General features: G+C 40.7%; 1 protein-coding gene across 1 annotated transcript; it reads right to left on the bottom strand.

The window, feature by feature from the left end:
- Positions 1 to 372: 372 nt before the first annotated feature.
- Positions 373 to 22,353, bottom strand: klhl4 (kelch-like family member 4; the record flags this gene model as incomplete). Its single annotated transcript, XM_079268470.1, has 11 exons — positions 373 to 1,861; positions 2,198 to 2,369; positions 3,430 to 3,642; positions 4,457 to 4,619; positions 7,323 to 7,547; positions 7,638 to 7,824; positions 9,431 to 9,643; positions 12,683 to 12,879; positions 13,218 to 13,354; positions 14,597 to 14,764; positions 21,899 to 22,353. 11 exons carry the CDS (start codon positions 22,351 to 22,353, stop codon positions 1,802 to 1,804), a joined length of 2,190 nt encoding a protein of 729 aa, XP_079124596.1. The 3' UTR covers positions 373 to 1,801.
- Positions 22,354 to 23,720: the final 1,367 nt, after the last annotated feature.

Raw genomic sequence — 23,720 nt, 5'->3', positions numbered from 1 at the left:
ATCTGAGATACATGCTGAGTAAAAAAAACAAAAACAAAAAAGCTATTCCTCAAAATGAAAAAGATAAAGGTGTGTAATATGTTGTGTATTTTGAAAATAACTAGAACTCTGCGTGTGAACACATGAGCCAGTATTTTGTATTCATCAAAATCTAACCAAACAAGAGCGAGGAGGTTGGGGGGACCTTGAAACTATTTCGAGGATAAACAATGAAAAAACGAAGGCAAGCAATGCCAGTTGGTCCTCAATCTGTCGAGTGATACCGACAAACATGCGCCTGATTTTTTTTTTAAAAAGAGTCAATGCTGTAATAAGAAGAATGCTGAGGTTAATGACGACTTCAAAGAAGCTTCCAAGTCTGTTTAGTCAAAGAATCAGTTTAGTTTACTCAAAGCAGAACAAGAGAAATCAAAACCCGCCCGCCGAGGGGCCACATTCAGCTCTAAACATGGATTTGAACATGCAGAGAAGACTGAAGTCATTGTATTTATAGTTTTGCATGCTGTACAAAATTATGATTAAAAACTAACATTTGGACCCAAAAACATGTTATAATTACAGTCGTCATTGTGATAAAGTTATTAGTGTTTCAACTTTTATGAGCAGAACAACCAACTATGAACCTAAACATTTGAATCAAAGTCACATGAGTGAAGTTCTGTGGAAATCAAGTGTCCCGAAAGCTGCACATAAGACTCAGAATGCTGGTTTGGATGCACCTGGTGTCACTCAGCCATAGTTTGCTGTTGCTTGTGTGTTGTTCTAATGGTTGTGTTGTGAATGTTAAGATCATCTAAATGACCCTAGAAAGTACAGAACAGACAGTGATGTTGATATAGAATATTGTATAACTCAAACCATTCGCTCAGTCAGCATGCACAGAAATAAAGACAAAATAATAATAACAACTGCAGTCACCAGAGTGCACTGGTTTAGGTATGATTCTATCAACACAAACATAGTTTCAGAAAGTTCTCAAAAATCGACAGCAATGGGAAATATCAATATGATATATTTTCTGTAATTCACAATTTTGTAAACTTTTATACAATGCGTAACACGACTTCTAAGACAAGCAAATGACTTTGGTGTTTTGTAGCTACAGGCTCAATAAAAAAAGAAAATGTCCAAATATATTCTTCACCAAAAAGTTGGATTTCATTCCTGTACTTCAAACTCATGTTCAAAGTGGTCTTCTTCCCCAAAGAGTAAGAATCTTTTCAGACCAGCCACGAAGGAAAGCCACAGGAGCAAAGTTACATTTATGCATCATAAGAACTTCCATTTGAGTAGCTATAAAGTGAAATATAAACCCCAAAATATACTGTACTGTATGTGATGGCACTGATAAGAAAAGTCTCTGTATAGATGTAAACTAACCTGCAGGCTTATTTGCTCGAAATGTTACTTTCACATTTAATTTTTTACAGACTTACACAGAATGTTTCAAAAAACTATCATAACAAAGCAGTACAACAAAGGCTTGGCACTTGCTACAGCTCTGCCCAAGTCTATGAAAATTGTTGATCGCTTGAGAATGTGGAGAATGTGCAGTGCATTCCAGTTTCTGAACCAGTCCTCCCCAGTGGCCAGGCATGTCCACTAATGATAGAAACAATGGCTTATGGGCAAGGCTCTGTCTGTGCTTCCTTCAGAAAAATATGGAAAGCCGATTTAAAGAAGGAAAAAAATAATAAAACATGACTCTCGAAGGATGTGTCCTTGATCCGTTGTTTTGTTTGTCCACTCTTCTTCGCCGCTCTCTTTCATTTGTTTCCCATGCTGTCGTGAGACAAAGCGCTCAAGGCAATTTCACCACCACCACGCAGGCGCCTGCCCTGCCAATGTTGAGAGGGACCTCCTACAGGATGACAAAGGGGTTAACATGCAGCCTCTCATCTGAGGCTCTCTTCAAAAGGAATCTCACTTTACTTCATGCAGACAAGAGGGCTACAGAGGCAAGATATAAAAAACATAGCAAGCTATAAAATATTGATAGCATTCAGAGACTTCAGCAGATTTATCCTCCCAAAGCGTGTTAACTGGAACCCTGATGTTATATGTAACCAGTTCTGGCAACAACAACAAAAAAAGCTACAATTCAATTGAACAGTTTTAACCATTTTCAAGTTCCCTATTTTTATTTATATCCAAAACAATAATAAGAGTTGTGTAACTGTGATAAATGATTAGTTACCTCAGTCCACTCATTGTTCTGCGCATCGTAGGACTCCACAGTGTTCAGATATGTCTGGCCATCGTATCCACCGACAGCATAAAGCCTGTCACCCAGCAGGCAAACACCCACTGCGTCCCGGGGAACACTGAGGGAGGACACAGTGGTCCATGTGTCCGTCTTTGGGTCGTACCTGTAATACAATGTTTTGAATTTTAATTGCATTATGGATTTTATGGTTCAAACATTTTTAAATTATCCAATCAACATGAATCTCAAGAGGAAACCCGTGTCCCATCCCCACTTAATGAGAAACCCTGATGCCCCCCCCCCCCCTCTTTAATCACAGATGTCTGCATGGTTAACTTCTTTCAGCACACACAGAGAGCCAGATTGAAACTAAAAGCAAAAATTATTTCGTGGACAGCAGCTGGCGGCTGCTGGGTCCACCGAGAGAGCTGGACTCAAGAGTGAAGGAAGATGTTGCTCAATGTCGTTTTCACCATGTTGACCGCTAAAAATGAGGACAAAGAAGACACCCTTCATGATTTTATTTCAGTGATTTCGGGATAATGACGTCATTTAAATGTTCATAAATTTAGCCTTGCTGAAAGTTGGTAGTATCAAAGTTTAAAACTTTTTATCAGTTTCAAGCAAATCAGTTTATAGTTTGTAAAATTGTTAAAAAATATGGATTTGAAAGCTAAAAAATATTGTCTGATATTGGAGACTGCTACATTAAAATAATAAAATAATAAAATGCTAAATTTAAATGACTCAAAATGCTTTGCAGTGAGTAAAATCACTGTTTTAAAGATCCTTTTATTACTGCCTCATTGATTAAACGCTGAAGGATAACTACTATTACTTGAAAACGAATTATTTGAGTACATTGGTGTTGGAATAAAATGTCAAATGGTGGTAAAATACAAAGCAAGAAGGTATTCTGAGCAGTGACTTATTACTGGAGATGCTCTACTGTGAGTCAGCTATAGGATATGACGGCCACCAGATGGGGCCAGATATTATGAAATAGAAAACATCTGTGGAAACTATGATCTCTTCAATTGAGTGTTGTGGTATAATACAGACATGTCTCGAAAGGCAGGAACAGGGTGGGGATCATGAGTTTGTCTCCCTTTTGTTCTTACAGCCTCGTCCCCACCCATGACTGAATTCAACTGCAATCCAGAAGCGCTTCTGAAACATTTTCGCGCTTGTGTGTTTTATCCAGAGAAGAGGCTTTTACCGACCTTTCAACACAATCGGAGAGTCTAGAACAGTGGTTGGAAGCCGGCGCGTCATGGCCGCCTACAGCATACAGGAAGTTGTTGTACGTCGCCACACCCACTCCTCCTCGCCTCTTGGCCATGGGAGTACACATGCTCCACTTGTTGGTGTGCGGATCGAAGCACTCCATTGACCTCAGACACGAGCTGCCGTCTCGACCGCCGACTGCAAACAATCTGAGAAATTAAATGAATTGGTTTCAAAATCTCTAACATCTGACATGTACGTACATACAGTGCTAGTGGGGCTGGAGGGAGTATAGCTCACATCAGATGGTTGTAAACGATTACGATAGAACAGTGATGATGTGACAGATTTTCAAGATACATCAGTGTGGATGGAATTTTTTTAAAGGCCCCGTACCTTGTGAGTGTTCTCTCCCAGAAAAATCACACCAGTATTTGAAGTGCTTGTAGCTCACAGGCCCGACAGAAAGTAGAGATGAGGGAAACACTTTCCTTCTTGTCTATTTTTGACCTAGATGCAGAAATAACTCTGCATTGACTTTAACACTGAATACTGGATGTAGCCGAGCAGCAAGCTTGTTCTTCCTTCGGCACACAAACCTATTTAAACGAGGCTGTGAGCCAGTTGGTTATTTGCTTAATTTAGTATTAAATAGTGTTGTTAGGCATTTAATACATACAAATATACAAAGTGTTTTGCTTTTATAGAGTCCCGATGACCCTGAATAAATGACCACACTGATCAGAACAGCCTTTGCTGTGAGCTGCTAACTAATGCAGCCACCGTGTAGTTTATCTCACACAGACCACAAAGGTTGATGCTGCATTCAAGAAGTACGGTACAATGTTCACTGCTTTATTTTGTTTTTGTTAAAATCACATCGTTTTTGCATGACAACCACAGATGGCATATCCTAATTAAAGCAGACATGATGGTTGTGCTTAAATTTCAGGTCAAACAAGGTGATTTTGAGTTTGCTAAAACATGCATAACAATGTCTGTAGGTTTGATGAAGCAACTTACTTTCCATTGAGCGCTGTGACTCCCATGGTGCTCCGTGGTGTCGACATACTCGCCACATAGTTCCACTGTCTGGCCTGCGGGTCCCAGCGTTCCACTGTGTTGAGGTAGCTCCAGCCGTCGTGGCCTCCCACAGCATACATTGGGCCCTCCAGCACAGCAATACCTACACAAATGGAAACAAGAGATTTGAGTTATTGGCAGTAAGGAGATATATTAATCCATCATTTGTTTATAATCACCTTCAACTAAGAATTATGTTTTCATTAGCTTAGAATGAGCCCTCATATTTACATAGGAAGCATGTCCTCTTCACAGAGCCTGCTATGTTGCACTGCCATGTTTCTACAGGACGCACAGACCAAACACTGTGGCTATAAGAGGGCCTCTCGCGTTTTAGGTGACCTGAAGGCAACCATAGTTCCCCAAATGCATGGAAAGGGAGGAGGTGAGCAGAGGGGTGTTCATTTGGATGCAATCTGCAAACACACGGCTAGATTTCACTAATCCGACACACTTCTCCTTTAGATTATCTCTGTTGAATCTGCCCGTCTCAGAGTCTGCATTATGGGTCATTCCCGGCTGTTCAGCTCCCTGCACAGTGACATTAGTCCTTGTGCTTCATACTTGTGTATTAATATGTGAATTTGTTTAAGTTGATCATGAACAATCAATGAAATTGAATGACATTTCCAAATCAAAGCCTTGTTTGCTTGAACCAGTTCTTAGAGAGAGCTGATGCAGAGGTATGTTTTTCATTTTAGAGCTGGGCAGGGTGAGTCACACAGCTAACCGAATCTATTCAGAAAACAGGAAGACTATAACGGCGTTGTTATTCCTCATTCTCAAGTCACAGAGGAAAGCGGTTTTCCCCAGCAGCATAGCAGAGGATGTTTCAACACAATGGATTTTTATATTACCCCCCTTCTTTCCTTTGGTGAGAGTTCAAGAGATAGAGAGTGCAAGAGATATTTGCTACGGGAAAGATCAAAGACAACACAGGTAATCTGTACAGTGTGATCTCCTGAGCAGGCTGATACCGCTGACCACACTGGGTGAGCGAGCTGAATGCTTTGACAAGATCTCCCTGTTCTGTTACCCAGACCTGTTTCAACTGTTTGATTTCTTTTTTTCCAGCACTCCAGCTGTTACCTTCCTGAGCATGCATCCTGCAGTTGTTGGTGTTTCATAACACCAGGTAGCCTGAACGAGCTAGAACCTCAAACCTTGAAATAGTTGTAAGAATTGTGTTTCCACACATCCAATGGAAACATGATAACAAAGGTAGAAGGAATTTATTGTTTCCCATTAATTACCTAGGCTGTGGCAGCCCGCCAAAGTCTAATTTGTCCCACCACATTTTGGTGCATTTAACAAATTTCCCCCTGGGGATGAATAAAGTATACATCTATCTATCTATCCATCTATCCATCTATCCATCTATCCATCTATCCATCTATCCATCTATCCATCTATTTCTTCCGCAGCTATGTGCAGCGACTGGCTCTATTTCACCACGAAAAGTGAAAGTAGCTCAGCACACTGGCCGGGTCGGCTTTAAAGCAACCCTCGTCTGGACTTTGTTGCTTCCGGCGGCCGTGAAGTTAGTGCTCGCTGTGTCCTCATTTCCTGCGGCGCAACTGTTAACCAGGGCGGACTGCCTAGACTGCACAATCTGCGGCGATGCCGGCAACCCACGCACTCCATCTTGAAACACGGCACCTGTCTCATTTACCATGCTTAGTGGGGGTGACTTTCTTGCTCTCATCGCATTCATATTCATACAACCAATGTGTTTATGATTCAAATATTTACGAGAGCACAGAGTACATTATACTCTTACAAGTAAAATACCTGCATTCAAAATGTTACTTTAAAATGCCTATAACATTAGATTATAATTGTTGATGTATTAATGTGTTTATACTTAATAACTAGGCTATATACTAAATAATACATCATAGTTTATAAGCTGGTTTATATTTTTTTTATTAAGAATCTGAATCTGCAAACTAGCCTAAATAATGTAGTGAAGTTAAATGTACAATATTTCCCTCTAAGATGTAGTGGACTAGTAAAACAAAGGATAGAAATACTCAAGTACAGCACAAGTACCTCGAAATTGTACTGAAGTACAGTACTTCAGTAGCCTAATTCTGCTTTGTTACATTTCAGTATTGCTAGAAAAAGAGCAGAAAATTGTTTGCAAGAGCAATAAATCCATATATATATATATATATATATATATATATATATATATATATATATATATATATATATATATATATATATATATATATATATATGGTTCTACTTCAAAGTATCTTTGGTCATATTTGATATTTTGTGTTTATATGTGTTTATATGTGATATATATGAATAATTCATATATATATATATATGAATAAGAGCACACAAATATGACCAAAGATACTTTGAAGTAGTTTTCTTGATGACATGTAGATCTGAAAAAAAGTATAATTGATTCATCAACGAATAAGTCATTGATCATTCAAACACTAAATATCCACTGGTTCCAGTTTCTCAAATGAGAAGATTTCATACATAAAAGTAAACAAAATATCTTTGGGTTTTAGACAGGATAAAACAAGCAATTTGAATCCATCAGGTTGAGCTCTGCAGAATGTCCTTGAATGCTTTGACATTATATTGTAACATTAACATATTGACCCTACTATTAAATCAGTAAATTGTGAAAATAATTGGCAGACTAACTGATTGTTAGTTGCAATCCTACTGACATATTCGTCGTCATCCACCACATTTCCTCTGTGTAATTATTATATTATCTGTCAGTGTGTTTATTTTTTTTTTTGTGAAATAAGTGGAGCTCATGAGACACACTCACCAAGGCCATGCCTGTGTGTTGACATGGGAGGCATAGTAGACCAAACTTTATTGATCGGATTGTAACACTCCACCATGTTGGATGTCTTGAGTCCATCTCTCCCTCCGACCACATAGAGCTTGTTGTCTATAACTGCGACACCAAACTGCAGCCTGCGTCCGTTCATGGTTCCAACCTGGACCCAAGTGTTAGTCCGCAGGTCATACTTCTCTAGAGTGGTGGATCCTAAAACCACAGACGCAACAAGTGTTACGTTTTAAATATACTGTCTTGCTGTCAATGAATAACCACTGTGTATATGCGCGTGGGCCATACCTTTGGTAGCATCCATCCCTCCTACAGCATAAAGTGCGCCCACAGTGGACTTTCTAGGTTTGGTTCTTGGGCTCTGAAACATGGGACGTCTCTCAGGCAGAAGATGGTACTTCATGGCCTCCATCAGCAGCTTTTGGCATTCCAGATCATCGGAGAACATCTTGTTGTTTTCCAGATCGGCAAGGAGCTACATTTCAAGAGATCACTTTTAATAGGCTGCATTGGAAGAAATACTGTGTTAAAGATATAATGTGTAGAAAAAGGGCCACATGCCACCATGTCACCATTAAATACATTTACTGAAATACCTGTTAATCTAAAGCCAGGTTAGTCTCATGTAGAATTACTTTTCATATGATTAAGCTTAAATAAAATACAAACACACTGTGTAGATAGATACTGTAGATCTTCAGATGTGGTGACAGAAATTATTTAATCATGTGGTTCATTTTAAGTGCCATTTCTAGCCACGGTAGTCATATTTTGTATCTGTTTAGAAAGTATCTCACCAATTATTTTGGAAAATAGCCACATTAACATCGTTCCGAGCCTCAAACTACAGATTGAAGTAGTAGCTTCTAAAAGAGAGCATGTTTTCAATATTTCACCACACTTTTTATTTTCATAAATTAAGTTATTATTTTATTTAAATTTTTTACTATTCATCTTGGTATATGTCAATGCTCAACTTTTCAGTTTCTACGAAATAAAGTACTGCTTTTGACAAACACAGTGATTTCTTTCTATTGTTTATCTGAATCACAGCCAACAATATCTCCTTACCCAACGGATGAGATCATGTTTCCGATCATATTTTTCATATCATTCATACTCATGAAAACAATCACTTCATTGTTTGCAGACAGCAATGTTGTACGTAGTTTTTTATCCTGCATCTATTCACCTCATATTAAGTGAAAAATAAAGCACATATGAACAAAATTAGTTTAACAAAAACTGTCCGTGAAAATGAAGCTGCCATAAAGAAGGGCGATATTTTCATACTTCAGATCCGCCAAAAATTCCTGTCTGGATTTGATGTTATGTAAATTAGGGAGACACGACACAGTTGTAAAACAATGCTTACTCTCAGAAATACAGCATTCATAAAACATGAGTTGCAGTGCAGTGTTTAAAACAATAATAATTCAAACATAAGCAAGCATAGTCTGACAATGCATATAAAAAGGCATGTGTATCTGTCATGCCAGTATGATGTATCACTCAGAGGAGAGATTTCTCTTCCTCAGCCACAAACACAAACAAAGGGATTATTGACAATGCAGCAGTTCATTGCCTTTCAGTGGTCAATTGGAAGACTGAGGGTCGGTGGTTCTCTTGCAGTAAATGTATGGCGCTTAAAGCTGAAACAAGTTGTCGATTCATTAAATGCTAAATATTCCTTATCATCTCCAGGACTCCAGGAATGGCTGCTTTCATTTTGCTTCATGATAGTAAACTGAATACTTTTGGATTTAAGACTATTTCTACGACAAAACAAGGTATTTGAATATTTTATGTCAGGCTCTGAAAGTTATATACCATTTCCTGACATGTCACAGACAAAACGTCTGAAAGCCTTTAAAACTATTAAGAATACATTTGTAAAAAAATGTATTATAAATCCAAAATCTCACCCGGGGTACGTACAGTAGAAAAGGTCATAGATTTCGCCTTCTGGTCACACTAAGCCGTCAGTTTAGTTGAGAGCTACAAACTCGAGCAAAAGCACAGGATATGATCCTGATCATACCTTTTTCTTATAGTCCCTACCCCCTCACCCGCTATCTCACCTGTGGAGGAAGAAGAGGGAGGCGGATCAAGGCGAGAAGCACCCCAAGGTCCTGTTGTCGATGCTGGACGTCGTACCGCACCCACATCATCAAAGCCTGGAAGATGGTCTCCTCATCGGGGACGTTGATTTCATCGCTGGAGAGCAGCTTAACAATCTCAGCCGTGGGGAGCAGCAGGAACTCCTGGTTCTGAATGACCTCCAGGAAGTGATCCTGGAACGCAGAGGAGACGGGTAGGAGGCAGATAATCATCAGTCATTAGCCGCGGAGTACGCTTGGTGCAGCGTTGCGTGTGTGTGTGGGGGGCTGTGTTTCTATGAGGATGGCAGGAGGACAGAGAGGTGAAGAAAAATGAGTGCAAATAGATAGAGAACGCCAATTTAGAGGTCTTCATTGACAATTTATTATATAATTGATGGTGAAATACTCTCTCACACATTTTGACACATACCTTAACATCCATGCAACAGCAGGCTACAAATCAATCTGGCATAAAGCGTCTCCAAAAAAAGCCTCTTCATAAGCTCATACAACATGTTTGCTGATTGTACATGACACCGTTGAACCAAAATCAGATGCTTAATGAGCAACAAAAGCACTGCACACCGACATTACCATCACACCAATACAGTGTCCAGCTCTAGGTTTTTGTGGGAGCTGTTCTCTATTGCCTTTCTTAAGATTGATCTTCCATTTGCTGGCCAGAAGCCCAGACGATATTACTGCGCTGCATGGCTACCTCTTCAAGGACATTGTCTCTGGGCAGTTCCATTCCAGAGATGATGCTATATAAAACAACCTTCCGCCTCTACAGTATGTTATATTCAACATTAAAACACAGGAGAGACATGCGGAGAGCAATCCTCTGCCATAATCAGGCCGATTCCTTCTTCAAAAAGGCAGCTGAGCATTAATTGCTAAGCTGCTTTAATAACAACTGAGACTGGATGCTCAACAATTAAGAAAAACAAGCAGGCTATTGATCATCAACTTGCAACAAATTACAGAGTCTCTGTCCAATCCATCATGAGAGTGTCTTTTTGCAGAGCTCAACACAGACAGCCCTAATGAAATGAGGGACATCTATTGATCTGTTTTGGTAACACTGAGGCAGAAAAGCCATCCAACTCTTTTACGTTGCTTTAAACCAATTATTTGTAATTACCAGTGCCGAACAGCTGACAACAAAATTGAAAGCTCAACCGAGTTTGTTTCATAAACATTTAAAGGGATGTGTTTTTAGATGCTGGCAAACTCATTGGTGGGTAAACTGCTTGGAAAACAAGATCAGCGGGAGAGGATACTAATTGATTTAACTACCGCAAAAGAGTAATTGCGTAATAATAGTGTTTTCTGAGGCGCAGGAACGTCGATGTTTAATGGGAGTGAGGCTGGGAGAATTACTCTTTAAGAACATGTTGATTACTGTGCAATTTGCAGAGGCTGGCAAAGATTGCTATATTTTGCCATTTTTCTAAATTTGGATTCATTCATTCAAATACACAAATTCCATGGTATTAATTATTATTTCTGAGTGTGCACCTCTGTGTCTGTCCACGACTAATCTCGCATTCTGTTGCAGCAAACTGCATAACATTTTGGATGGCCAGCTATGACTGAATGCTCCTCTCGTTGTTTCTCAAAACACCCTTTACAGCCTGTTTTATACTACCATTGACTGCTCGATGACTTCTCACTCACTACTCTTAACAGGCCCTGCCCGGTAGGGGCCACAAGCGATAATACAGCCGAGTGCATCACCAAACGCCAGCCTCTATTAGGCATCACCCTCACATCACCCTCACATCATTAGGCATCACCCTCACGCTTGAATTGACACTTCAAGTCTCAGTTACGACCGTGAGGCGGAGCTGAGATGCGCATCTGGACGGAGCAAGTGCGAACATCTGCAGAGATTAAAATAAGAGCGTATCTGTTTTGTGATACGTCTGAGTGCAAAAGACGTCTGATACACTTGCGGTCTAGACTGGGGGGGGGTTAGCCAATTAGCCAATTGTGGGTTGCATTCATTCATTACAGCAGTGGTCATTGCAGACTCACCTGGCAGCAGATATGTAACTGAAATATAGTTTTATTGCTGGAAAGAAATACTGTCATCCCAAAGAATATAACAATACATTTTTTCAACGACTGCAACGAAAGAGGGCAACTCTTTCAGACAGGAAAAGGATGTTGGGGCGGATGTCAGCGGCCTTGCTCAAACAGGGAAAACAAGCTTATCAAAACACAACTTGCTCCACTCACAAACCAGATGACGGACTTTGCGGAAGCCCGCAGCTCTCGCTGCTCATTACTGAAGTGATTGAACAGGAAGTTGAACCTCTTGTGCAGTCTGATGATTCGATTAACCTCCTGGTCCTGGATGGGGCCTATGTAAACAGACTGAGCAGATGTCCTCTTGGAGATAACGCCTGCCTCATGCTGTCACTTCTGCGTGGCCAAACAAGATGTTATCTGACAAATATGTGCATGAATCTTAATCAACTGCAAATATTCCTTGCAGAAAAGTCTGGCAGCGCACTAATCAATATGAAGCAACGTGGTATCTCTTAGTAACAGCCACAAAACCAAATTAGAAGTAAGAGCATGACACTTTTCAATTTCTATTCAAATGTGGACGTCACCCATTTATCTGCTGAAATGAGATGATATAAATAACCAAGACACCTTTACAAGTTATGACAGGTTATTTGAATTAAATAGTCTCCAGAGGACAGCATACATATTTCAATGTGTTATGTACAGTATACCAAGTGTTATACTATATACCAAGTGTTATACTATATATGTTTATACATGTGTATATATATACAATATTTTTATATATATTACATACATACATACACATCTATACATACATATATACAGTATATATATATATATACAAAAATGCATAAATATATATGTGTGTACATATATAGTATACTGCATTCACAAAACATTGGTTATTACACATGTTATATTGAAAATACAAATCAGATGTGCACTGAAAGAAAGGCTTCGATTATGTGCAGCAGAGTAAATTTGATGCACTGTCGTGTAGGCTGCCTCTCACATAGTGTTAATTAAACCACATTTTAAAATACTCTTGTCACTGTTTCATTAGCACAGCTCCCTGTGTGTAATCATGCAATGAAGAGTCACTTTGAGAGTGTGATCTCTTCCTCCAAAATTAATAATTTAGCCCACCCCGGCCATGTAAATGTGGTATAGCGCTAATCGCCCCCCTACCATGGTGTAGTTATGAGCCACATTGAGCAGGTCCACGCAGCCTTGGGCGTCTGCAAAGGAGCGTATTCCCAGGCAATTGGAAGGATGCAGCTGTTTCATCAAGAAGTTACAGCACACCTGGATGACTTGTGAAAGCTGGAGGAGGCAAGCTGCCGCCAATAAGCTCTCAATGGTCTCCTCTTTCAGCTCAAGGACGCCTGCAATGTCAGGACAAGCAAAACATATTTTTATGTCACGACTGGATGTAACCATAATGGTAAATACAGCGGCGGGAGAAGTATTGCAATCAAACAAACTGGATAATCATCATTATATAATTTGACCCCATTTTACAATTTGAATACTGTGGATATGGATTTTCCCAACGTTTCTCCAAATGCATTTGTCTTGTAGAACAAAGCAACGCTATGTTTAAGTGTTGCCCAGTCAGTCAGCCCAGTGATGAACTGCCTTATTGATCCATTTTAATCATGCTGGATTTCAGAAGTCTCATAACTACTTCCAAGAGCTAGTGAATGTCTTTACGAGTACTCACCGGTGTAGGCAAAATGAACCAGGGATCTGAGGGCCTCTGGATCGACTCCCTCCATTTTGATCTCCTCCTGCTTTGCCTCTCTCACGTCGCTGGTGAACATAGCAGCAAAGTAGTCCGACACGGCACTCAGGACCAGTCTGCCGTAAAGAAAACGCAGTGGATTAATGCTCTTGTACCGCATACGAGTTTGCATATCTAAGGGGGATCTATATGCTGATTATTTCGAGTGGTTAGTGAATAAATCCGTAGATTGTGTCTCCTCAAATGTAGCTTTGCAGCATAAGAAAAGGTATCACAGTATCGCATGGTACTGTCGGTGTAATACTTTCATGTCGTACTGTTTCTTACAGAATGCTTTTACACCATGCTAGGTACTGTTCCCACACATTCTCTGTCATTCCACTTGTGTATGATAAATTAAATTACCCCACATACTCCATGTTGCTAATCGCTGCACTGGTCAGACTTCTAATTTTGTTAGCTCATTTGTCTAGCTCTCATAACCCGGGTTGATTCAGGGAGAGATCATATGACAACACAAGGAATTGAGATCAAGTGACACAGTCCAATAGTCTAATCCCATATTTCCATAATGTTGTGGTTTCTAATAATATATAGATATATGTATATATATATATATATATATATATATATATATATATAATATATATATAAATAATTATTATATCATGTTTAATTTATTCCCTGCTTTACTTGGTTGTGTCCTATGAACAAATACAAAGCTGCATGAAAACAGGCTGTCAGAGAGCTGATTTCTTCAACTAGGTCAGTCACTGATATACTCCTTTCTCTCTCTGTGGAGAATTCTGGTTTCTGGTTTCTGGTTTCGTGAATCTATTTGGATGAACTAACAAAATGTGCTGGCAGGCAGACATACACAAGCACATGCACTCGGTGACCGTGATGCAATGAACGTGATGCCTCTCTGCATTCAGCAGATTTGATGTCATGCCATTCAACCGAGGGCTGGATGCCCAAATATTGACACCTCCATGTGTTGGATCGCCGTGCTCTTCCACTTCACAAATGTAATGTGGAAATGAGGAAGGGCAGAGGTGTGTAATTAGATCACAGCAATGTGCATTATCTAGATGCAAACCAGGGAAACATGGAGTTTGCATATTCCTGTCACCTGAAAATCTGAAAAATCTTGCTTTGAATTTTAAAGATTATTTGATTGTCAGTCAGATGGATTGCGACTGACGAAATGTATTTAAGAATGCGAAGTGTGGTCAAGACCAACGCCTGAACGCTTGCATCAACAACTTAAGGAAATGAATCCAGATGAGCTTCTGTATCTCTTAAATCAAGGCGATGCAGGTGTGATTAATGAAATCAAAGCGGACGCAAATACCAACCTGTGAGCAGGTATCTTATGATCCCCTGCTATCAAGAGGACATCACACAGCTGCTTGTGCTGGAGGTAGGTCTCCATCTTACGGAAAGTCTGTTCTGCATGATTTGTGGCCTGGAAAAACTCATCAGAGGAGTTGGCGTTCATTCTGGAGAAGGTGCTCAGAGCCAACCTGTGGAAGAGAGAGGAGATGTATCGACAAAAGCAATAGACCCTGTCTGTATGTCGACAGCATCTTTGCATTCTGTGCGTCGTGTCCATTTAATTGGAATACTTCTGCACTTTCTGAACAGTTGGTCATTGTACCAGGAGCCCTTTAGAACATTGCATGAAGTCTTCTCTAAATAACCAGAGAGGGTTTTGTTGCGTTAGCCTTTGGCCATTGTTTGTTTTGGACATCGCCATGTGTAGGAAATAGTAAACTGGAACCATAGCGTCACTTGATGGGGACTCAGGCAAAAAACAACAACAACAACAACAACATTGACCCTTCAGGTGAAATTAACAGACAGTTTATTTAGGGAGACTAATTAATTAAGCTAATTAACACATTTTACCCTCTGTTTCCTCTCCCTGCCCACTATCATAATTATGAAATAATAAAAATAAAATTGAAAAGCTGGACACAGCAAGATAAGAAACAAATGATTAGGGGCACAAAAGAGCTTATTCGGGCACATGGCACTCCTGAATCCTCTATTCCCTGCGGTGTATCTGCATCTTTCTTGCCGCTCTTAGCTGAAATTAAAACTATTATGGACTAAACTCCACACATAAGTCGATAACTAAGAGATGCAGTCTTATGGGACAAGCAAGCGCCGCAATCTATGCAACAGCTTTCCAGACAGAATTTCCCTGTGTCTGTATGTGTGTATGCCTTTGTGTCTGTTCCTGTGGTCATCTGCATATCTGTGTGCGCACGTGGGTTTTCCAAAGACAGGGACTTAACAAGTGAACAAGCCGGTTCCTTGCGGCGTTGTGGTGAGGCTGAGTCCCTGTCCCCACCGGCTGCTAGATGACATGCTGTTCTACAGGCACCCAAGTAATCCCTCAGACTCGTGGCAAATAATGCAGCCCAGACATTTTGGTGTCCTTCACAGAGAAAGTCCACTCATTGACATTTAGGGTTGTTTGTTACGCTACATAAACAGACCCAAGCCGCCTCGCAAAGGGAATTTACTGTCATCTCACGGTCCTGCGGCTGTGTAAAGACTGATTGTGCTCAAGAAGAAAAAGTCACTGCTCTTTAAATTTACACTTTATGTCCCCACTCATTACCAGTCATACTGATATGAGAGCTGCATAAACTAGTAAAAGTTACAGATTCATCAATACAAATGAACTGAAAACCCAGTCATGTTTGGCAACACAATGTACTGGCGCATGCCAATATTGATAACAGAGGAGGGATGGAGGTGGTGATGGCTCTCATCGATGTCCTGACTAACACGCTATTGTAAAGTTTTTAGCAGAGTGTGTGACTTTCTCCTCTTTGATTACCAAAAGCAACAACATTTTCCCACCTGGGAATTGTTTATATCGCCCTCCAGTCACTGCAGTATATACTGCTGTAGTCTAATCTTTATGGGGAGACTTCATGCTAAATGTGAGAGTAATTTATTGCCCTGTCACGATTATTCCCCACTGACTCTGGAGTCTTGGAGAGGAACACCAAACAAGACTGAATAAGCAATAGGGCCTTAAAACTGAGATGCATTGCCTTTGTATTGGCTCCAAGGCATGCTGTGAGGATGTTTCATGCCTACCAATCTCTCCGACACTAATTGCTTTGGTATCACATTCTGGGGAGCAGTAAATTTCTCTGTGGGGTATATTTCGCTTTCAGTAGAGGGTTGAATCATCAGAGGTATAGCCCAATTTTATTGAGGCACTAAAGCCCCAGAACACCTTGCTCCAGAGAAACTGCTGTAGGGACATTGCTGTACATCGCATATTACGAAGCAATTCAAAGAGAGTCACAGACTCTAACATGCTATAGATTTCTTTTGTGGGCCTTCAAACTGTTTCAATGAACTTACTTGCAATCCTAGAACGAGGAGGTAAATTAGCCTATACAAACGAATACAATCCCAATTTATCGTACAGTACACATGTGTTTACTTCAGTGAGCAAAGTCTTTTCATTTGATCCTCACACCTTCCCAAAGACATCGCACCAATGTGAAGAATTGAATCTGAGAAAAGAACTGCATATTCAAAAACTCTAAGTTATTCAGGTCAATCAGAAATTCCGTCCACTGCAATCAGTCTGACTTCTCACTGTGATGAAACCACCCTCCTAAATGAATGGTCGGATGATTCCAGACGTGCTTTCATCGGCCAGGATTAGCCCCTAAGCTGTAAAGGTTATGAGTCAGACATGTTGCTGAGTATCTCAGTATTATTCCAACTAGTGTCGACTCCATCCCTCTACAAATGGGAAAGTCGTGCCTGCCCGGCCCAAATGGGATATGACTCTTTCAAAATGGATTATAACCGCCATTTGCCCCAGAAGGCTGCCGAGTAGCTTGGGTTGGGTTGAGAATCCAACAACTCCTACAAAGCCTCATGCGGCATGTGCCAAGTCTATATATTCCATGAGATCTTTATGCCTCATGTGCTTTGACAATCGGTATTGCTGTCATTCAGCTTTGTAGAGAGAAATATATACACTGACTGAAATAACTTGATCCCAGCAGTGAGGCTGAGATGATAGATCTGCACAGAAATAGATTTTCCTCTCTGCTTTTTACTATCTCACCAAGGCTTTGCAGCAGACATTCTTCTTCTGATACCATTGTTATACCAGACATACTTAATATTGATAATAATGGATGAAATGGAGCTGCATACGGGAACCATGTCTTTTGAAATCTGCTCTGATTGTGGCCAGCCAGCCCTTTATGTTAGAGTGCAGTGGGAAATTGTCACATACAGAAATTAAATATTGCGTCCTTATAGCTTTTCCAAAACCGAGCACCTTGTAAAGACGAAGTGATGGTGTAAACGTCATATCAGCAGAATGTCTGTGAACAGCTAATGAACATATCAAGTGGCATACCAATTCCTGTTTTGAATATTAAGAAACTGCATCCAGAAGAGAAATCATGCACAGTGAAAATGAAAAACCAGCAGTTGAAATATATGTTCGTTTAACAATGAAATTCTCCATAACTGACTTGCACACTTAAGTGAAATATCTGCTTGGAGCCACTGAGGAATAATGTGCCAGGAGATGAATGAATTTCAAAATAGCGATTAAATTTTTCCTGTTACGCACAGCATATTAATACTGGAATTGCCTTGGAAAGGGTACAAATATGGCACATTTTAATGGTATTGACATGGTAAATCTTAATTCCATATTGCGATTTTTTGGTCCTTGTCCATAGATTGACTGTGATTACAATGCTGAGCTCTGCATTGTAATGCTGATGAATTTGGTGTAAATTGCGTGTGTGTGTGTGTGTGTGTGTGTGTGTGTGTGTGTTGGGGGGCGACATGTAAGTGAAAAATGTGCAGATCTTAGCAGAAAGCTCCTCACTGCTTTGCTGATGGCAGGTTAACTCGCATCGTGTATGAGACCGTCATCATTGTTGGATTGTCCGTAATTGATCTGCATCTAATCTTAGTGGGTAAACAAATGAATCCACATTATTACAGCAGTGGGTCCTGGGTGGATTACTGTATATATTAGATATGTATAGATCTAGATCTTTAGATCCTTTGTGTATTTGGGCTTAAACGTTTAGACTTTAACCTCTTGCATTACCGGTAGATATGTGTGTTATTTGGGGATACCCTAAAACAGGGTCAATTAGTTAAGTTAGTTTAGTTATTTTTTCTTGTCTACGATATCACATTGTCAGCTTGATTATAGTTGTCCATGCCTCTGTGATTATCTTTCAATGCAAATTACAGAGTGCCTCAGAAACTGGTGAATGAAGTCATGGCCCCGAGTGCCCATGTGAAATTCATAGACAGCTGTGTCGGGGATTATTTCCTTTGAATTCCATTTGGGGGGAAAATGACTGATCCACATTTCAACAAAAATGAGGAATGTGTCGAGCATATAATGCTGCTCTGTTCACTGCCTTCTGCAAAAGCATGAGAAGGGGCTACGGAAAGCTCTATTGATCTTTAGCTTCCATCAGAGGTGGCCTTGTTGCATACAGAATGCTGATTTGGCGAAGTTGAACAATGCTCAGAATCAATTATTTGTGAAATACAAAATCCTTTACACCTCTGAGGAAGTCATTTTGGGATTATAACAGATATACTGTATTTTGCAATTTACAGCCTCTTAAAGACACCTCCGCTGGATGTGTCACAACCAGACCAAGACCCTATAAGCCGTGTGGTGTTATGAGACATCTAACAAATATCTGAATTACTGCTGTTGACAGGGTGAGAGGTGGTGGTATTTCTTCTCCAAGGCGGTGGAGAAGGAATTGAGATATCATTCAAACTAACAGCCCGCTGACTCAAGCCTCTGTTAGTGTTCATGTGGGAGAGGTCAGGGTTTCCATTCCATTCAGGTTAACGTCTGTCGTATATTCTCTGCCAATGATGGGGAGAGGTTATTTGGATGAGAGTCATGAGGACACAACAAATAGATAGTATACAGATCACTCTAGACTGAGCGAGTATAGGTGGGAAACAACATGGACATTATCTGCTACTTATTTCACTACGTTTGATTTGACAACTCTAACATAATGAGAATAATTATACCAGCATAGACCACAACATACAGTATATGAGTCACTGACTTTTTTAATTATCTTCAGTACTCTATGGCATCCTGGCAGATTTTTAGAATGTGCTATAAAACTTAATGAGCTACATTAAATACGAAGAAAAATCTATTTCATGAGCTCAATGTTAATGTTTCCAAGAACCTTCATGCGACATAAATACCTGTGAACCAATGTCAACATTTGCATTTATCCTTAAGCATATTAACGTCAAACATCAATTCTTAAAGTCAAGCAGAATCCTAAATATATGCTCACATCGTTAGGATAAGCTGGTTTTATTCACTTTGGCAGTTTGACAGCAATCTTAAATAATAATAACAAAAGTGAGAAACCAAATCAATGAACGAATGAAATACGCTGATGGCATGGATTTCTTACAGACATTGCGTGAATAAAGCTAATCGCTGAGCGGCATGTAACACAAAATGACTGACACATATTTTACAACAATAGAGTAACGGCTAAAACTTTTGTATTTTTCAAAGTCAGCAGAACTCATTTCTTCTTTCAGCCTGAGGGATTGTGACAAATTATGTGTCATGGATTTATGATGCGAGACATAATAGGGCCACCCAGCTGGTGGAATGAATGAATGTGCATATCTCAGTGACATCCACACATCTGCATAGCCACCGAAGAGCATGCAAGCCATAATGTGTCATGCAGTCACTGGCCTAGTTCACTGTTCAACTTTGTACATCTACTGTACAGATGCAGCGCTTGTCCAAACATTCCAGCAAATAATCCTTCACAGATATCGAGTGACTGCATTTCAATTATCACGCACTTGATTGGAAAAGTGCCACCATGCCACACACAAAATGTATTTACCTCAAGCCAAACTCATTTTTGCAGCCTTGCTATTCAAGCCACTGCAAGATCAGAAAACACAAATTCCATGATTTAATAATTACGTAAAAGAGGTGATGCATTTATTTATATGAAATGAGGAAGTGGCTGTCAATAGTCTTAATGATATACTGTTATTTAGAAGAATGGGTGATTTCATTACTAAAATTCAAACAATTAAAATACCGTCAAAAACAACGTCTGATGATCAAATTCATTGATGTACATCCCTACAACCAAGTACAGCTGAGCCAAGGAAATAATGTATTATCCACCAGAGAAGGACCATTCAAAATGTCAGTATCATGGTCAAAATATAACGGGTGGTAGTTTACATGGCCAACATGAACTCAAGGTCCCCCTTGAGAGCCTGAGAGTTACACATTTTAACTGTGAGGCACATCTTTTATGCATGTACTTTTGACATACAGCGACCCCAAAACATGAACATCTGCCAATTATACCAACACGAAGAGCAGAACGTCGAGCTGATTCCAAAACTGGATCTTAACTCAGAATAATTCATGTTCTGTTCAGGGAACTCCACCGTCCGCTGCCCATGGTATTCATTTCATCCACATTGACACATTGTGTGTGTATTTAGAATTACCTGTCGTATCATGGTGAGCTTTATAAAACAAAGGGACAGGTTCACTTCCATTGTTCATTTCATCACCAGGTGCATGGAACAAAAGCATGCAGCAATGTTTAAGGACCAATCACCTTACAATGTCACAGACAAGATAAAAGGAAGACTTGGTCTTTTCATCTTTGATGCGAGGTGCTTTTCGTGTTCTGCCAGATAGCACACACACACACACACACACACACACACACACACACCTAAACACACACATAGCTCTAACCTGTTAACTTCCTGGAAGAAGATGTAGCATTTCAGGGAAGACGGGGGGAAAAAACACAACCTGGAGATGCAGGTGGTGGGATTTATAGCAAGAAACACATGTATGACTCTGATTGGTTTGGCATCAGGGTTTTTGAAAAGATGTAAGTAGAAAATAAATTAAATAACATCTGCTAGCCACTCCCTATGATAGCTTTTGGCTTATAAAGTGGTCGTCGTGGCAGTCTAGGTAATTCATGTAATTGCACTGCTTCTTCTTTTTATCCGTCCAGTATGAATGATGTAATGGCTCTTTCCCGCTCTATGGAAGAATGCAATAGTGTAATGTGTAAAAACTAAATACTCTGGAGGAATCAGGGAAAGTCATACAGTGCATGTAATCTGGACTACAATACACACAAGGCAGCAGAGACAGCCTTGGCTTTTCGTCCAATGAATAATTAAAAGGATGCTTTATTGGTTTATCCTCCCTGACGTGCTGTGGACAAGGAGAGTGTTTCATCCCCAGGTGAGCCATGGTGGCAGCTGCCGAGCCACAGCAAACTGGGAAATGATAGCTGTGCAGATAATTTCATTTTAGCTTAATTAAAGGATCTGGAAGTGCAGATATTTAACTTAATAGACTGTAGACATACGCTTCATATATCTATGTATTTAGTCTCAGAAATATTGAAAACAGCTATACTTTCACTATGAAAGGTGAGGGAACCATGGCTTCCCAAAATAGCTTCCCATAGTCTGGTTTCCGCTAACTGAGCATGCACAGTGACTGATGCTGCACCACATAATATATCTGTGTCTCCTAAGAATGTAATGTCTCCTAACAGTCATACCTCTCTCTGGCCTCCATCTCTGCAGTTTCCACTGTGCTGTTCTTTACATCTTTCTGGCCAGTGATGGTGTCCTCTTTCCTTGGAGTGCTGGGTGAGGAGCTGCTCTTTGAAGATTCCTGGTTGACCTGGAGAGCCTGGATGGTGTTCTGTTGATGGTGCCATGATTGTTGACCTGCTCTGACATAGACAGGTGTGGGCCCTGGCGTCGGAGTCAAGATGCTGTGGACCGGACTGTTAGTCTTCCAGAGTCCTCCAACACCTCTTTCCCGTGAGTGACTCTTCAGCCGGCCCTGGACAGCCGGCCCTCTGTGATCCAGGCCATCCTGCTGGATGTAGCCTCCCACCCCGCCACCCCCTCCACCACCAGATGAACCTTGGGATGAATGGCTGAACCAGCGCCAGCGGAGCCTGAGAATCTGCTTCACATCAAATTCCTTCTTCCCCGACACAGACATCCTCCTCTGGGTTGGAGACGAAGGCAATGGTACGTTGAGTCCCCAAAAACATGGAGAGCAGAGAAGAGGAGCGCCTCGATTTCAGTCCTTACTTACTATAATGTCCCTCTTCTCTTCCGTTATTGTCTCACTACTATCATGTCCAACCCCTCCTTCTGTTACTCCTCCGTTGTTCTTTTAGTGGAGATGGAAAGCAGTCCTCCGCAGCTTTTGTTCCTGTGCCTGAGATTACTACCCTCCCTCCAACTCTCCCTCTCTGTCTTTCCCTCGCTCTCTCTCTCGCTCTCTCTCGCTCTTTTTCCCTCCTGTGCTGCTGCTGTTTCTGTTTGCTGCTGCTGTGCCGCTGGAGCTGAGTTAATGCACATGCATGATCCACACTCCCTCCCCTTCGTCTCCCCTGTTTTCGTTTTCTCTCTCTCTCTCCTTGTCTCTCCTCTGCACACACACACACACACACTGAGATATAGACATATATACTCATGAAATAAAATGAGAAAATCTCCCAAGCCCTGCCCAGTCCCCTCTGCTGCTGTTCAGTGTGGCCCTGTGTGTGTTAGTGTGTGTTTTTGTGGTATAACAGGGCTCCAAGGGGGAGGGGGGTATCATAGAGCGAGGATGATGAGGTCACACCTTATGAAAGCAAATTACTGCTTGCTGAAGGAGGGAAAGAGGAAGACTACTTCCACTGTACTATCAGGACTATAACTGCAGTAGGAGCTTGTAATCCATTGATGTTGATACGCATGCTCATCCATCAACAGAAAAGCAGGATCCATTAATAACAGTCTCATAAATAACCAACACACATCAACACGCACTCTTCAGGGCAAGTCAAATGTATCTCACACAAACACATCTGAGCAGTCTGCTATTCTCACATCAAACAGAATCCCATGGGGGACTGTCTCAGTGTACGTAGCCATGCAGAAAACATATTCTCCTTCAGTCACTGTCTTATAAGCCCCCTGCAATTACAAGTGAAAAACTACATACTGATCAACCTTCAAGGTCAGTAAGCTGCCTCTTCCCCAGTCAGGGCTTCACAAAACAGTCTTTTGCATTTAAAAATAGATCCTGCTTCTGCATGAGGATAATACTGCACCATGCAGGTAATTGAGATACCACACCTTAACCCATACCTCAAAGGCAAAGGGACAGTGGAACAGTGCACAAGCTAATTTGGAGGTGATCAATGCTGACGGCATCACCAGCATATGAAAAGAGATGGTATGCTGTCGGGTAGTGATTCTCCACGACTGGGCTACTGCACTGCATGGATGTTATCTGACAAGAGCTGATCATCCCCCGTTCAATGTACAGAATGAATCAGGCTATGAAGGGGGACATTTTCTCTGTGCTCAATTTTA

The sequence above is a fragment of the Melanostigma gelatinosum genome (assembly GCF_949748355.1).
Source record: "Melanostigma gelatinosum genome assembly, chromosome: 5".
Taxonomy (NCBI): Eukaryota; Metazoa; Chordata; class Actinopteri; order Perciformes; family Zoarcidae; genus Melanostigma; species Melanostigma gelatinosum.
Note: the sequence above shows the minus strand (reverse complement) of the source record. Positions and strands in the feature narration are given on the sequence as shown.